We start from the raw sequence: 17,948 nt of genomic DNA, 5'->3' as shown, positions 1-17,948 counted from the left end.
ACCACAGCTACAATAAATATCCAGACACAAAAGTTATCAGCAGACAACCTTGGCAGTTATAATCAAGACAGAGTTCTGAGCTGGTGGCATAAGAAAACTTCAAGCTTAATGGAGAACTTCACAATATTGTGGTTCATGACCTAGGCAGTGAGTTAACCAAGTCTGGACATGAATCTCCGACTACCTTCTGATAATGGAGATACTAATGTATTTTTTTTTTTTCACGTAAGTGTCCACTGCACTAATATCCTAAAAATCCCCCACCATAAATCATAGCTTGTCCTCACCAAGCACTTTCAAATTCCTCATCTTGACTACCTATTGCGTGTAGGGTATTATTGCAGTTACCTGTTAAGAGAAACAATAACAGATTAAGTTATTTTTGGGGGAGTCACTTGTGGCTTAACATAAATACTATAATAGATAATCAAAAGTGACAATTTTGAAAGTAATAGGTATTTTTCCTAACATACAAACAATAATATTTTTTTCACCCAAACCCTTATTCATTGAATTTCCCCAATTAGCCCTCAAGCCCATCCAAAAATAATGTCTCGTAACTGACAACACCCCACACCAAAATCTACTCAATTTCACATGAATACATATTACATTAGGGACATCATTTGACAGTTTCACGATAGAAAAAAATGTGATAGGAATAGATGATAAACTATCAGATACAATGGAGATACAGTACTTAAACTAAAAATTAGATTGTCACCCTTCCCTTCCATCAATGCTCAAATAACATGAATTTACATCACAACGCAGTTATTATTACAGGCAAAATTACAGTATAACAGGCATACACGGTCATGAAACTATCCAGGAAAAAGAAAACTGACATTCATTGTTGTCCAAAATCAATTTTAAAGAATACAAAACTTATTGATTTTGGACTATTACAGTACAATAAACGAATAATTAAAGAAACAAACAAACCGTGTCTCAATACAGCCCTCCTCATACAAGGTGTCCTGTTCCACAACCTTTTAACTACCTCAATGTGGGAATAAAAAAATTACTAATAAAAAAGTAATTGATATACAAAAACTTGAAATAAAAAACAACTGTTCAGTACCCAATTCAATGGGAGGTTTATAGTTCTTCTTGAGTCAAAATTCTGTCTCAGGACATGCGCCGTGATTCAGCAATCTGCTGACGAGCCATGTTAATCTCTCGCATCACTGAAGACAGGCTAAGCCGGCGACTCTCCAGGTACAAGCTGGGCATCTTTAATCGATCGATAACCTCGCATAACAGTTGGTATTTGCAGGTTATCGACATTCTCTAAGGTGAACCAGAGACAGAATCCGTAGACTTCGAAGAGGACAATAAAAATCCTGAAAAATCAGGCGATGACTCAGGGCAAAGCTCTGTTAAAGAAGAGCCAAACAGAGCTGTCGGGTCCTGGTTAAATATACCCAACTGTGCCACTTCAGCCTTGAGTTCCGACTGGCGTTTCAATCTACCATCAGAATGTTGGAAAGGGTTTGAATTCTGAGGTGACTCAGGAATGGACAGTTCTCTCTATGTAGTACTGTATTAGTTTGATCAGCAAGATGAGGCCTTCACTCCATGACTCGAGGCTGAACTAAAGGTAGGTCAGGAACAGGATCTTTTGACCTAATCCATGGGGGACTAAATCCACTAGAGGTGGGATTTTCAGGCAAGTTGGTCGTGACAATCGAGTGGCAAAAAGCCATGAAAGTCATAATCAGGATAAATGGACACTGCCGAGTCAGCTACAGGGCTTTCTAAGCTAGCAGGTTTTGACCAGTCTGGACTGGAACTCTTGAAGCCAACAGAAAGTGTTTCCAACAACAGAATGCTGGAAACTTTCCAAAATTCCCAACTCCCAAGAGGATAAACGACACCTTCATCTCGGAAAGAGGAGGCTTAGGAGAGTGAACTACCAATTCGGGAGTCAAAATTGGGCTTTCACATATTTCAGTGGGGCTGTTCTCCCCCAGTTGGAGGACCACAAGATCTCGAATAGAATCAGGCTTCAATACAGGAGGATATAACTAAGCATCCAGAACTCTCTTCCTCTCATAAGTCCTAGCTGGCTTAAGAATGGGTAGTAGGTTGACCAGGGCACCAGCCACCTGTCGAGATACTACCATTAGAGAATTATGGGGTCCTCTGACTGGATAGACAGTACTACATTGGATCCTTCTCTCAGGTTACGATTCACTTTCTCTTTGCCTACACATACACCAAATGGTCTGGTCTATTCTTTACAGATTCTCCTCTGTCCTCATACACCTGACAATACTGAGATTACCAAGTAATTCTTCTTCACTCAAGGGGTTAACTACTGCACTGCAATTGTTCAGTGGCTACTTTCCTCTTGGTAAGGGTAGAAGAGACTCTAGCTGTGGTAAGCAGCTCTTCTAGGAGGTCACTCCAAAAGCAAACCATTGTTCCCTAGTCTTGGGTAGTGCCACTGTCTTGGGCTGAAGTTTTCTTGTTTGAGGGTACACTTGGGCACACTATTCTATCTAATTTCTCTTCCTCTTATTTTGTTAAAGTTTTTATAGTTTATATAGGAAATATTTATTTTAATGTTAACTGTTCTTAAAATATTTTTTTTACTTGTTTCCTTTCCTCACTGGGCTATTTTCCCTGTTGGGGCCCCTGGGCTTATAACATCCTACTTTTCTAACTAGGGTTGTAGCTTAGCAAGTAATAATAATAATAATAGGCTGAGTAATAGTTCTTGTAAGACGGTAACTTTTCCTTTGTCGTCAGGACTTGTTACAATACCGAGACAAAAGGTATGATGCGACTATTGCAGGCACCCCATAGGAGTCATCTCCTCTACTAGAACCAGAACTCTGCGAGACTTCACAGACTATTCTGAGTCTCGGTTACAGGATCAGGACCCCTCGGATACCAGAGAAAGTGCCTCCTCAGATAGACTGGAGGTTCAAGCCAGGCCTTTAACTGGATATGATGAGTTTTTACCAGTTCACCATGAGGCAGTCTCTGCAGCTTATAGGTGACCTTATTCTCATGTACCTTAGTAACACAGAATACCCCCTCAAACCTAGGGATGAGCTTGTACGACAGAAGGTGTCCCAACTGGCGCACATTCTTAAGAACCAGAGAACCCTCCTTAAATGGTTTGTACCGAGGATGTCCTTCTCCCCATGGGTCTCTCATTTCTGCTGACAGCAACGGGATACTGTCAACATCATGAGCCCCCTTCAGTATTTTTTCAGCTGGAGTACAGAAAATCTCAGTGTGATGGGAATGGTTGTAGCCAAGAACTTCTCGGGATAAATACTGGTCCCATTTCCGAGATTCCCCAGAAATCAACCTCAGTAACTCACCAATGGTACGGTTTACCCGCTCCACTGCATCATTACTAGAGGGTTTATACGGAGTTGTTTTCCCATATACAACATTGTACTACTCCAACAACTCAGTAAATTCCTAGGAAATATCAGTCAATATCCCTACTGGAACACGAGGAATAACAGGAAAAACTCAGTCTTCAAACGCCTGTCATATTGTACTGCTCTTCTTATTCCTTATGGGTACTGACGTTACCCACTTGGAATAATGATCGACTACCATCAGACACCCAATAAAACCATTACTTGTTGTTGTGAGACTCACAAGGTCCATAGCAACTAATTCAAAGGGAGAAGAGGTCACTATCTTCAAGGTTAATGGGTTAACCCCCTCCCTTACAAGTCTGACATTCCCAACACCGGCACATATCCCCGATTACACTAATAAGATTTGTGCCAAACAAGTCGATGGACCATTGCAGTAATTTTCCCGATCCCCCAGTGAGCATTCTGGAGGTGTGTCTCTGCAACTAGATCTATCAGGACATTGAAGGTGACTACCGGGACTACCCAGCCATCTGGGTTCCGCCGCTTCACTAGCAAATCCTGGTGCACTTCCAGGTCAGACCAACATTTCCAATAGGGTAGATAGGAGTGTGGAACTCGAGATGTAGGAACCCCTGAGTAGATCATCTTGATGACAGTTGGGATCTGTTTATGATTTCCTTGGATCTTGGCCACCTGACAAAAGGATAGAAGAGCATTCCTGGAGTACACTCCACAATCAGGTTCAGGGTCAATCACCTTCATAATTGGTGTCGTTATGCATTGGTGGACTGACAGCACCTTGAGAGACAACTGAAGAACAGTAGTGTGGTCATACACCAACTGCTCAAGGGGTGAATCTAGTGCCAGTTAAGCTGCTTCCAATAGATTCCTACCAAGAACAAAACAAATGTTAATGTCTTTGGCAGCTACCACCGCATGGTTAAACAGCGGTAGTCTCCATCCGGAAGGACACTTCACCTCTAACTGAACATAACCTAGAATGCTGGTGCAGGAACCGTTCAACTCTTCTAACTGTTCTCCTGACAGTACTCTATACCAAGTTGGCTCAGTACAGACTCATTTACAAGACAAACCTGTGCCCCTGTATCAACAAGAGCACAAAATAAGTTTTCCTGTATCATTACTATATCTACTGCCGAATGTTGAGACATACGTACAACTGGACTGATAAGGTGCCGTTATAGCTACATACTGGATTACAAGACTATCCTCTGGTGCTTCCTGATCATCAGTGACCAAGCCCTCAGTGTCAGGCACACAAGATTTCACCTACGCCTCATCGCCCAGAATCAGGTCAGTTGAAGGGACATAATTAGGGAGTTCAGTCAAGAGGGTTAGAATGCACTCCAGACAGACACTGAAGATGCACACACTGAGGCTCAGTCACGGATGGATCAAGAGACTACAGGACAAATGGGACCCCAATTGACCCAGATTTCCAGGTTCAATAGCATAGATGCTGCCAAGAGCAACTCCAGAGCTGGGACTATACCTGGAAAACACATTGCCTGGATACTATTCCTGCTAGTCTTGTCCAGTTTGAAGCCTAGTAGGCCAGTCTTTCAGAAACTGCTGAACTAAGGCCTCTCGGAGCTTGGCTCCCTTCAGCTGAGAGCCCGGTGCAAGACTTGACCCTTTCATCCAGCAGTTCACGACTAGCTCCAAGGATTCTACGAGAAAATCTGGACCACCACAAACCTCCTTATACAAGGCCAGTCTAGAAGGCAACTTGGGGAGTGGTAGGTTTAGTAGCAAGCAGACAATCAGTTAATGCAGGACAGTGGGATAACCAGTGTGCTGCTGCATTCTGATTACCTGGACTGAAGTTAAATTCGGACAGGGCCTCAAGTGTCCATGCTAGGCGATTGACCATCCTTTTCATGTCGTAAGATACATCAGGGGACGGTGATCTGAATGAATCACGAAGAACTGACCATAGAGGAAGGCCCTGAAGGTTTTTATTCCCCATCGCAGAGTAGCCAACTCACGCTCAATGGTTGAGTAACGGATCTCGCAGCCAACTCACGCTCAATGGTTGAGTAACGGATCTCGCAATCAAGGAAGGTCATGGAGTCATACCCTACACTCCCCTGAATGCTCCAAGGCCTCCTGACATAGCCAAGCACCAGCCCCTTCACCCGAAGTGTCAACGAAAAACTCCAAGGATTTAACATCAGCGAAGTAGTCAGGGTATGACAACATTATGTCCTTGATCAGCTCCTTCATGCACACAAAGGCATAGTCCATTTCTGCAGTCCATTTCAGTTTTCTGGTCCCTTGGGATTTAGATCCTTCAGTCTTTGCAGATAACAGTTTGGCTATCTGTAAGCACATGGGGATAAATTTCTGTTGGAAGTTTATTAGTCCCAGGAATCCCCATAGCTCACGCACAGTGGTTGGTTAAGGGAAGTCCTCCACTTTCTTGATGTAAGCTGCTAACAGCTTACGCATACCAGAACGTCCAAACATATGACCAAGATACTTGACCTCCACTTGTACCCAAGAACACTTCCCAAGTTTTATCTTGAGTACGCGCTTCAAGAGAGTAGCCAGAATTTGTTCTACCAGTTTCAGGTGTTCCTGGAAAGAAGACCCAAGGATCAAGATGTCATCAAAGACTGCCAACATGGGCACAACAGCATGTTTAACGACGTCATTACTCGTGGGCACAGCGGCACATTCCATGACGTCATCACGCGTAGACACAATGGAGTATACAGACTTGGTTGCGTGAGAATACGTCCAGGCTGAGTCAGAATTAGTAAATGTGTTATAGTTACTATTGACTTCTAAGTAGTTTGCTAGAAAGGAGAAGACACAATAGGATCTGAACAACTTGTGGTTGTGGCCACAGCCGGAGCAGTCCAACCAACCTCAATACATTGTACTAGGGAGTTCAGAGACAAGTCAAGAGAATTCGTAAAGGAGAGCAGTGCCTCTGTTGGGGGGGGGGGGGGGGGGGTTATGACAGTCTCGACTGTAGTGTTCCCAGTACTGGAACGGGACTTTTGACGCCTTGATGGGAGATATTTCAAAAACCAAAAGGTCAACCCTAGATAAGATTAATCATATAGAGTCACCACTCAATACACTAGTGGGAGGTGAGGGAGATTTCTGAATAATAGGGGACCAAGGATACTGGGACTAGATCCGGCTCAGGGAGTGCAGCAGCCATATCCATGGATGTCAAAGGCATCGACTCAGGATGACTAGGCACACGATCACTATTAGGTGATATGCATAAAAATTAAGATCATCAATAAATTATCATTATGGCCATTGTCCTCTGTAACTGGAGCTTAAAAAGGCTCAAAACACGACGGAGCAGGAAGGGGGATATCTTTCGATGCAGAAAAGAGCTTACACTTGACATTACTGGAAGAAGATGACAAAGGCGAAAGATCTCTCTTAGCCGGTTTCTTGTGTCAAGAAATAAATCTCTCCCACTGGGAGTATAGCCACTTTCTACAATACCCACATGGAGATTCTACAGAATATTGTTTGCCACGGCATTAGCTCCTGTTAAGCACAAGCGTATCACAAATAAATGATAAAGAGAAGACACTAAGCGCTATGCACTCTAAGTGGAAATCCAGTGTGGTTATGCAAGTCTTGATCATAGAGAGAAGAGGGGAGACCTCTTTTCTTAACGATGATCAGAAGGTGAGTGAAGCCTACCAGCAGCCACACATAACACTGCCCAGCAGTGGGGATACTATAGTAACCAATCATGGTGCAACAGAGCCCTTCTTTTATTATTGTCTGGAAGTAGAAAATGGAATTAGGAATAACCCATTTAAATGACTCGTAAGTTTGTGTCCACATAGGAATAACTATTCTTTCCAAAAATGTTATTTTCATTAGTAAAATAAATTTTTGAATATACTTACCCGATAATCATGTAGCTGTCAACTCTGTTGCCGACAGAAATCTACGGTCGGGATACGCCAGCGATCGCTATACAGGTGGGGGTGAACACCACAGCGCCATCTGTGGTCAGGTACTCCAGTACTTCTTGTCAACACCACCTCAATTTTTTCCTCGGTCCACTGGTTCTCTATGGGGAGGAAGGGTGGGTCAATTAAATCATGATTATCGGGTAAGTATATTCAAAAATTTATTTTACTAATGAAAATAACATTTTTCAATATTAATCTTACCCGATAATCATGTAGCTGATTCACACCCAGGGTGGTGGGTGGAGACCAGCATATATGTTAACAAGAAGCTAAGTATCCCGTATTTTATTTCATTAGTTATTCAAAAATAACATAAAATAAATAAGTACCTGGTAAGGAAGACGACTTGAACCATTACTCTGCCTTTATTAAGTACGTCTTCCTTACTGAGCGTAGCGGTCCTCTTAGGATGCTGAACGACTCTTAGGTGCTGAAGTATAAAGGGCTGCAACCCATACTAAAGGACCTCATCACAACCTTTAACCTCGGCGCTTCTCAAGAAAGAATTGACCACCCGCCAAATCAACAAGGATGTGGAAGGCTTCTTAGCCGACCGTACAACCCATAAAAAGTATTCAAGAGAAAGGTTAAAAAGGTTATGGGATTATGGGAATGTAGTGGCTGAGCCCCCGCCTACTACTGCATTCGTTGCTACGAATGGTCCCAGGGTGTAGCAGTTCTCGTAAAGAGACTGAACATCTTTGAGATAGAATGATGCGAACACTGACTTCTCCAATAGGTTGCATCCATAACACTCTGCAGAGAACGGTTCTGTTTGAGGGCCACTGAAGTAGCCACAGCTCTCACTTCATGTGTCCTTACCTTCAGCAAAGCAAGGTCTTCTTCCTTCAGATGAGAATGTGCTTCCCTAATCAGGAGCCTGAATAGGTAAGAAACTGAGTTCTTAGACCTTGGAAGAGAAGGCTTCTTGATAGCACACCAAAAGGCTTCTGATTGTCCTCGTAAAGGTTATGACCTTTTTAGATAGTACCTAAGAGCTCTAACTGGGCAAAGTACTCTCTCCAGTTCGTCCCCCACCAAGTTGGACAGGCTTGGGATCTCGAACGACTTAGGCCAAGGACGTGAAGGAAGCTCGTTTTAGCAAAAAACCGAGCTGCAAGGAACATGTAGCCGTTTCAGATGTGAAAACTATGTTCCTGCTGAAGGCGTGGATCTCACTTACTCTTTTAGCTGTTGTCAAGCACACGAGGAAAAGAGTTTTCAATGTGAGGTCCTTAAAAGAGGCTGATTGAAGAGGTTCAAATCTTGATGACATAAGGAACCTTAGGACCACGTCTAGATTCCAGCCTGGAGTGGACAACCGACGTTCCTTTGAGGTCTTAAAAGACCTAAGGAGGTCCTGTAGATCTTTGTTGGTGGAAAGATCCAAGCCTCTGTGGCGGAAAACCGCTGCCAACATACTTCTGTAACCCTTAATCGTAGGAGCTGAAAGGGATCTTACGTTCCTTAGATGTAACAGGAAGTCAGCAATCTGGGTTACAGTGGTACTGGATGAGGAAACTGCATTGGCCTTGTACCAGCTTCGGAAGACTTCCCCTTTAGACTGATAGACTCTGAGAGTGGATGTCCTCCTTGCTCTGGCAATCGCTCTGGCTGCCTCCTTCGAAAAGCCCCTAGCTCTTGAGAGTCTTTCGAAAGACTGAAGGCAGTCAGACGAAGAGCGTGGAGGTTTGGATGTACCTTCTTTACGTGAGGTAGACGTAGAAGGTCCACTCCTAGAGGAAGAGTCCTGGGAATGTCGACCAGCCATTGCAGTACCTCTATGAACCATTCTCTCGCGGGCCAGAGCGGAGCCAACCAACGTCAGCCGTGTCCCTTTGCGAGAGGCGAACTTCTGAAGTACCCTGTTGACAATCTTGAACGGCGGGAATGCATACAGGTCGAGATGGGACCAATCCAGCAGAAAAGCATCCACTTGAACTGCTGCTGGGTCTGGAATCGGAGAACAATACAACGGGAGCCTCTAGGTTATCGAGGTAGCGAACAGATCTATGGTTGGCTGACCCCACAGGGCCCAAAGTCTGCTGCAAACATTCTTGTGAAGGGTCCACTCTGTGGGGATGACCTGACCCTTCCGGCTAAGGCGATCTGCCATGACATTCATATCGCCCTGAATGAACCTCGTTACCAGCGTGAGCTTTCGATCTTTTAACCAGATGAGGAGGTCCCTTGCGATCTAGAACAACTTCCACGAATGAGTCCCTCCCTGCTTGGAGATGTAAGCCAAGGCTGTGGTGTTGTCAGAGTCCACCTCCACCACCTTGTTAAGCTGGAGGGACTTGAAGTTTATCAAGGCCAGATGAACCGCCAACAGCTCCTTGCTAAAGATGTGAAGTGTCCTTAGCTCCTGATTCCATGTTCCCGAGCATTCCTGTCCGTCCAAAGTCGCACCCCAGCCCGTGTCTGATGCGTCAGAGAAGAGACGGCGGTCGGGTTTCTGAACAGCCAAAGGTAGACTTCCTTGAGAAGAAAGCTGTTCTTTCACCACGTGAGAGTAGACCTCCTCTCTTCGGAAACAGGAACTGAGATCGTCTCTATCGTCATGTCCTTTATCCAGTGAGCCGCTAGATGATACTGAAGGGGGCGGAGGTGGGGTCTCCCTAACTCGATGAACAGGGCCAGCGATGAAAGTGTCCCTGTTAGACTCATCCACTACCTGACTGAGCATCGGTTCCTTCTCAGCATGCTCTGGATGCAAACTAGGGCTTAGTAGATCTTTGGGGCCGACGGAAAAGCCCGAAAAGCTCGACTCTGAAGATCCATACCCAGGTAGACAATGGTCTGGGATGGGACGAGCTGGGACTCCTCAAAATTGACCAGGAGGCCCAGTTCCTTGGTCAGATCCATAGTCCATCTGAGAATCTCCAGACAGCGACGACTTGTGGGAGCTCTTAAAAGCTAGTCGTCTGACGGAGCCGGACACAAGATCATGGTACTGCTGCACAGTCTGTGAACTGTCAACCATGGGGAAGTGAGGAAGTACAGTGACAACCCGAAGCTGTCTAGACTGTCTGGGTCGTACAGACAACTCCTTATCGGGTTGCTGAGGTTGCCGCACTGCGTCACAACAAGTCACTTCTGCTGGTTGTTGAACGTCTTCCCAGTGACACACTGACTCCGTAAACAAAAAATTCTCTAACAAGGACTAAGCTTGGACTGCATGTCTTGCAACACAGCTCAAGGTCTATGGGAGCAGGTGTGGTAACAGACGGGGTTAGCGACTGAAGTGGAACCATTACCTTCCCTGGAAGCATGTTATGCTTAAATAAAAGTCCATAGGAGGCTACGCAGCTAAAGGCTCCTCTCCAAATGACAGAGTCCTCAAGGGAATATCAGAAGGAGGGAGAATAGCACTTTCTCATCTACAGGAACCATATCCGAGAAAAGCTAAGTTCTCTCAGTGAGGGTTTCACTGGTGCAAAAGCAGCAGACTAGAAGGCAACGTTATGAAACTGCTTGACAGTCTAGTGAGTTGGCAACAACCAAAGATGTGTGACTGAGAAGCATGCGGTAAGGTATGCAGAGCATGCTGTATGCAGAGCATGCTGTATGTAGAGCATGCTGTAAGGTAAGCAGAGCATGTTGCATGGCGTGCGGCTTATGCTGCATGGGATGAGGCTCATGCTGCATGGGATGAGGCTCATGCTGCATGGTATGAGGCTCATGCTGCATGGGATGAGGCTCAAGCTGCAAGGGAAGAGGCTTATGCCGCATGCGTTGAGGAGGATGCCGCATAGTATGAGGCTCCTGCCTCATGGGTGAGGCGGTTGCCGCATAGCATGAGGCTCCTGCCTCATGGTTTGAGGAGGATGCCGCATAGCATGAGGCTCCTCATAGCATGAGACTCCTGCCTCATGGGTTGAGGAGGATGCCGCATAGCATGAGGCTCCTGCCTCATGGGTAGAGGAGGATGCCGCATAGCATGAGGCTGCCTCATGGGTAGAGGAGGATGTCGCATAGCATGAGGCTCCTGCCTCATGGGTTGAGGAGGATGCCGCATAGCATGAGGCTCCTGCCTCATGGTTTGAGGAGGATGCCGCATAGCATGAGGCTCCTGTGAGGTTCCTGCCTCAAGGGTTGAGGAGGTAGCTGCGCAGAGAGAGGCTCATGCTGTGAAGAATGCGGTTGCTGCATGCGTTGAGGCGGCTGCCTCATAGCATGAGGTTCCTCAAGAGTTGAGGCTCTTGCCTCAAGAGTGGAGGTGGCTGCCGCAAGAGTTGAGGTTGCTGCCTCAAGGATGGTGGAGGTTGCCGCAACGCAAGAGGTTGCTGCATAGCGTTGGTATCTGGCAACTCCCAATGCGGCAGCTCACGCGTGGAGGTAGGTTGAGGAACCTCAACATCATACGTCTGGCAGGGTGGACTGCGCAGAGGTGGAGTTGAGGTTGCTGCCTCGAGGATGGTGGAGGTTGTCGCACCGCAAGAGGTTGTTGCCTCGAGGATGGAGGAGGTAGTCGCAACGCATGAGGCTCCTACCTCAAGGGTAGAGGAGGTAGCTGCAAAGCATAAGGCTCCTGCCTCAAGTGTTGAGGAGGTTGCCGCGTGGCAAGAGGCTCCTGCCTCAAGGAAAGTGGAGGTTGCTGCACAGAGCTGGTATCTGGCAACTCCCAATGCGGCAGCTCACGCATGGAGGTAGCTTGAGGAACCTCAACATCATACGTCTGGCAGGCTGTACTGCGTAGAGGTGGAGGAGCGCTCGCAGGAGGAGGTGTGTTAACCTTCTCTGCCTGAAACTCCTGCATCAACACCGCAAGCTGAGACTGCATTGTCTGCAGCATAGACCACTAGAGTTTAAGAAAGACAACAACAAACAGAGCTACTGTCCGTTGAGACTGAGGGTCTAAAACAGCTGGTGCGGCAACAGACGGAGCTACTGCCTGTTGCGATACCACCTCGCCTCTCTGGGAGGTGTGCAGTTGTTGTACTGCAGCAAGTCCGAACTGACCCAGTGCTAATGGCTACACCTAGGAGTTGGACTTGCGCGGAAGGGACCGACTTGCACTTAAAAGCTGCAAGATTGGTCCATGGTTTCTGCGAGAAACCTCTTCCGCAAACGAGGAATAAAAGGGCTCTCTCGTCTTTGTGTGGGTGGGGTGATCACGTCGGCAACGTGTGTGGATACACCCGAAACCACGGAGGGAAACGTCTGTTCGTCGATCAAGGCCTGCTGAACCCATAAGTCCTTCGACATTACTTCTCCCCTGGGCTTGGGAGCTTGTAAGAGGTCCCAGACTAGGCGAACAACTGGCACGAACAGACGAACCCTCGAACGCAACACTGTAACACTTTGCGCTTATCACTTTATCACTTTTGATTTTCTGTTTGCACTTATTTCACTGAACTCGAAACTTTAAGTGGTTTGTACCTGAAACACGCAATTCTATCCTTCCTTAAAAGTCAGTAATTGCGAAAACAGAATTACAATGTAACAGAAAAAAATAATGAAAGATAAATAATTCAGTGGCTGGAAAGAGACTAAACACTAGATCAAATAAACTACGTTTAAAATCTCTCACCGCATAAAGCTTGAGAACAAGAATAAAACTCTAGAAACGTTTACCTTCTTCCCCTAAAGAGACTAGGGAGAAGAGCAAAAACGATAACAACGTTACTCGCTTGAACGAAACGTTTATCCTCCTCTCTCTCCCTCCGTCTCTATCTCTCTCTCTCTCTCTCTTGACTTAGAACCTGAGAGATGAGCCCAATCATATATATCGTTAAAACATATTATTGTTAAAGGAAAAAACTGAGAGATTTCCCAAATAAAAAATTCCTTTATTAGAATTAAAACCATTAAGCTAAGAAAGAATGAACAAAACGCTAGAATCGGTTTACTCTTACTGCAACGTGACACCGTGAAAATTCTCTCTCTATCGTAACGATAGAGCGCAAGTTGAACGTTCTGAACGTCAACAACTGCAGAGACAAAACAAAACGTTAGTTCAACTTTGAAAACAGTACGAGACTATCAAAGAAATTCTTTCAAAAACATTAAAATAGCATATGTTAACAGGAAAAAACGAAATGACGGGCTCAATGTTAATTAACTTCGGTACCAAGAAAAGACCGCCTACTATTAGGAAAGGTCGAATATAAACAAATATAAAAATTAATTTTAATAAGTTTATAATAAAAGGAAGTTAATCGAAGAGGCCTATAAAAGGCGGAGAGATATAAAATAAATCTATAACTTTTGTTAAGCAAAATTAAGAAAGAGAGTCTATACTCTCTTAGACACCAACACTTCCGTCTAAGGGAAGGGTCGGCCATTTAAAAGTGAAAGAGAGTTCATACTCTCTTCGTCACCATAATTAATCAAATTAATTCCAAAAGCTAGCTAAGCTAATGATAAAACTTCCTGAATAGCGAAAGCTAAACTCTAGAGTAAATACATCACCAAATCGTGAGCAAAAACTCCAGAATCAACAGCGTATCCATGTAGGTCTAGCCGGAGGCACGACAGAGGAAAAATTGAGGTGGTGTTGACAAGAAGTACTGGAGTACCTGACCACAGATGGCGCTGTGGTGTTCACCCCCACCTGTATAGCGATCGCTGGCGTATCCCGACCGTAGATTTCTGTCGGCAACAGAGTTGACAGCTACATGATTATCGGGTAAGATTAATATTGAAAACAAAGTTTTCACTGTATTTATGTGATGTAGAATAATGGAGGTTTTAATATATTTAAAGTTGAACCACTGGCAAAGGCATTACTAGTGAGTATAAAAGAAATTAATTCAAATAGCATAGCTATAGCTAATACAGAAGAGACTGATATTCAGGTTAACATAGTTATGTGACAATGTTAATTTTTGTATTTGTAGAATTTGCAAAAATTTGATTTTTCTTTTTGTACTAGGATAGTACTCCAACAGAAACTCTCTTCATAATTGGCACTAAAGCTGTAAATGAGCATTAACAGTGGAATTCCTAACCTGTAGTTTGTACTGTAATTCTGTTGCTGTGGCTTCATTATATGCTGTTTTAAAGAAGTTTGATGTGATTTATATCATATCTAATTACCTTGTATAGGCCTTTAATTTTGATATGCCTGCTAACTGTAGAATTTCCAAAACCCATTTTATTGTTTGAAATATTGTTAATAATTGTTTATGCTTTTACAGTTATGCATGCTGCCTGAAGTGTGTTCTTTATGGAAATATTGTGTACTTTGAATTACAATAATTGGTAGTTCATGAAATTTTTATCTTTCAATTTCTTAAGATGTGTCAATGAGGCATTGTTTTTTTTTCTTTTTGAAGCAAAGTTCATTACCTTCCCACAAGTCATTCTAACTCATAAAATTCAATTATATTACATTTATGTCTTGAAAACTTATTCGGTGATTATATTAATAAATATATCATATTGAATACAGTATACACTATACCTTGTTTATATGCCAGACTCTGCTAATGTGAGAAAAAATTGCTTACTCCTTGAGCCTAAATTGCAGTCTAATATCTACATAATTCTTTTCATTTTACAGAACGTTTAGGTATTGAATTAGCTACCTTTTTAGCAGTACAAGTCTAATCATTTTTTCCTGTTTCAGATGATGAAGGAATAGTTGATTTAGGCATGTGACATGAGGCCTATGGTTTGCAGCCATTGAATCCCTATATGGATAATGGTTCACCACCCTTGGGCAGTTCACAGGATCCATACAATCTAAAAGGTCAAACTTCTGGGAAGTTGCATAAGCCATATAGTGACAATGGCTGTCAACTTAAAAGCAACGTGCATATACCTTACCTTGAAGATGCTTCTAACCTAAGGGCAAAAGTAAACCTGCCCTATGACAATGATTGTTTACCAATGGAGGACTTGTACAGCAGTAATTTAGCTGTTGTGATATGAATGTTGATTTTCCACTTTTCTTCATTTGCTTCATGTCCATTCCTGAAAAAAACAATAAGTTTAGCTGAAAGTAAAACCTAATTGATATTTTTGTAGCAGTTTAAACATTTTACAATTTTCATGTTCATTTTTTTTTTTTGCCTATAGAAACTAATTTTAACTTTACATGATATAAGACTTATTTCTGAAAGGCAGTTGTATCTCAAATGGAGAGTTGCAATTTTTTTAGTTTTATAATACTGTACTAGTATCACAATATCAAAAATTTTGTACATTTCATACTGTTGTTAGCTTTTCAATGTTGTTCCATTTTCCATAATTTTTGTACTTATCATATTGATTAATACACATCAATCTCTTGAGATGCATTGTAAATTGTCTCCACATGTATTAAAAATAGTACTGTAGTAGTTAAAATACACATGGTAGCAATTGATATCATACATTTCAGTAAGGTATAGATGAAACCATGGTTAAGCTGGACTTTAACATTTGTTTCACATAAGGAATCATTCAAGTTTCCTTGTATATATAAAATACTTTAATACTCAGAATCAAGAAGAGTGAACATTCATGTGACAAGGCATATCCTTATCAGTACCAATTGCCAAGACATACAGACTCAGGGGATGGCTAATTTTATGAAAATTTCTAGAAATATACTCTAAGAAAATTTATGAAAAATCCATGACTGCTATCGCCGAGTTTCAGTTGTTTTTAGTATCCCAAGAAACAAAATTGCCTTAACTGTTAAAGATCTATTTAGTATTGCATTGATGACATATCATATGATTTAGATGGTACAAAATTTAGAAAGAAAAAAAAAAATCACAAAAAAGTGCCATTTATGGTGTGCAATTCAAAAGCATATTTACACTCCTGTGGCATGTGGGGAAAAGAATCCGTCCTTTAAGTTACTGTAAATTGTAAATACTTGATGTATGAAGGTTGTTATTTTACAAAAGATAAGTTTATGTGTATTTAATTTTTTTTTTTCGCTCATGGAATTGTCGCAATAGAGTTTTTTCATAAAATTGTTAATTGAACACAAAATAAATGGCTGTGTTTTATCTTTCTTGTACTGTACCAGTACTAACGCATGCTGTATTATATAGTTAAAATGATGTACTTACATTTTAATAGTTTTCAAACAAGCTTCTATGTTTTAATAAAAATTAATGTAAATCTTTTATTGATTAGTTTTATTTTATATATGGTGTATATTATTGTATATCCGATATAAAAATTGTACAGTAATTGTTACTGTGGTATTAAAATAGAAATGCTCTATAGTCAATTCTTTTTAGTAAGGCAGATTTGTACTGATTCATAGGGGTGCCCTTTTAGCTTGGGAAAGTTTCCTGCTCGCTGATTGATTGGAGAAGATAATTCTAACCAATCAGATAGCAGGAAACTTTTCCGAGCAAAAAGGGCACCGCTGCGAGTCGGTGCAAATGTGCCTCATTAAAAAAAAATGAGTATAGTTGTTACTATATTTCATAATGCCACTTTATTTTGCATTATTTTCTATTCCTGTAATACTTTATCTCTTTTTCCACCTTTGACTTGGAAGAGAATGAATATTCTAAGGGATAAATAGCATTGTCATGTATATCAAAATACTTAGCTATATTTTTATGGCATACAAGTATTAGTTTATGTAAGTGTAAAAAGCTATTTTTATACAAAATTATTTTTTCTTTCTTTTCAAATAGATTTTAAGAATTGTTAGGCATTAACAATGTCTCCCGAGAGGTACAGTAGAGGTATCTGTAAATTATTGTTTTGTTATTCAATAAACTGAGATTCAAAGTTGTAGAACATTTGTGTACATTTGGAAATATGAAGTTCTGAAGCATTATGATATTTTGTTTTTAGTACTAATAACTTAAGACTAAAAATAGGGTGTCCCCTTCTTAAATAAATAATAAAATAAATTGATTTTAGTGATTAAATTTGTACAGTAATCTTAGTTTATAGTTAAGAAATTTTTATGTAAATTCAAATAAGAAGTCACAAGTGGGTACTTAACTTAGATCCAAGAAGTTGTAGCCTTACTTCTTCACTTATCAAGTATATATCATGTTATGACTGAGTTGAGTCATGTTTATATGTACACCTTTACTTCCAAATATAACAGATTCTCCTATGTACATGGTCATATTTATACATATTGTTGATAATAAAAATGTTACTTAAAATTGTGTTTTTAAATTTTGTTGAAGGTTTGACTTCATTATATGCCAAAATTAATTAAGTGGTACAGCAATAATGCGATAATGAAAGATCCACAGTATAAAGAATATACTAGTTTATAAATATACTTTTAGATAGCTTTATTTTTTTTCAAATTGAGCTCTCAGTAAGTTTGACCAGAATATTGGAAGAAATAAATAGATGAAGGATGAAATGAAGACATTAATAATTTATCATTTGGGTCTAGTATATACCTTAAAAATTCAAGTTGAATTAAAGAGTAAAAACCTGATATGCTTTCATGATACTATAAATATGTAACACTAGACAGCGGTATCTCTATGTGACAGCTAGATTACTAATTATCTTTACTATCCTATCCAAGTACTGTACACTAAAAACTTTCAACACCAAGTATGGTTTTTAACAGGGAGAGTCAAAATGCCCAGGTACCTAACTCTGAAAGCTGATAAAAAATTTATTATGAAAGTGTCCAACTCTTACCTTTGGTGATATGAATAATGATCAAGGTTACATA

At 41.7% G+C, this 17,948-nt stretch overlaps 1 protein-coding gene across 2 annotated transcripts in view; it reads left to right on the top strand.

Annotated features, from left to right (window-relative positions):
- LOC137624318 (tyrosine-protein phosphatase 10D-like) overlaps positions 1-17,391 on the top strand; it is a 335,629-nt gene extending 318,238 nt beyond the window's left edge. For both annotated transcript variants that reach the window (XR_011040718.1, XM_068354980.1), the window contains one exon: positions 14,910-17,391. Coding sequence is in view for 1 of the 2 variants with exons in the window: in XM_068354980.1 (XP_068211081.1) it covers positions 14,910-14,941 (32 nt within the window). In the remaining variant the exon portion in view is untranslated. The remainder of the gene's footprint in view (positions 1-14,909) is intronic.
- Positions 17,392-17,948: the final 557 nt, after the last annotated feature.

The sequence above is a fragment of the Palaemon carinicauda genome, chromosome 31 (genome assembly GCF_036898095.1).
Source record: "Palaemon carinicauda isolate YSFRI2023 chromosome 31, ASM3689809v2, whole genome shotgun sequence".
NCBI lineage: Eukaryota > Metazoa > Arthropoda > Malacostraca > Decapoda > Palaemonidae > Palaemon > Palaemon carinicauda.
This window is presented reverse-complemented; position numbering and strand designations above follow the sequence as displayed.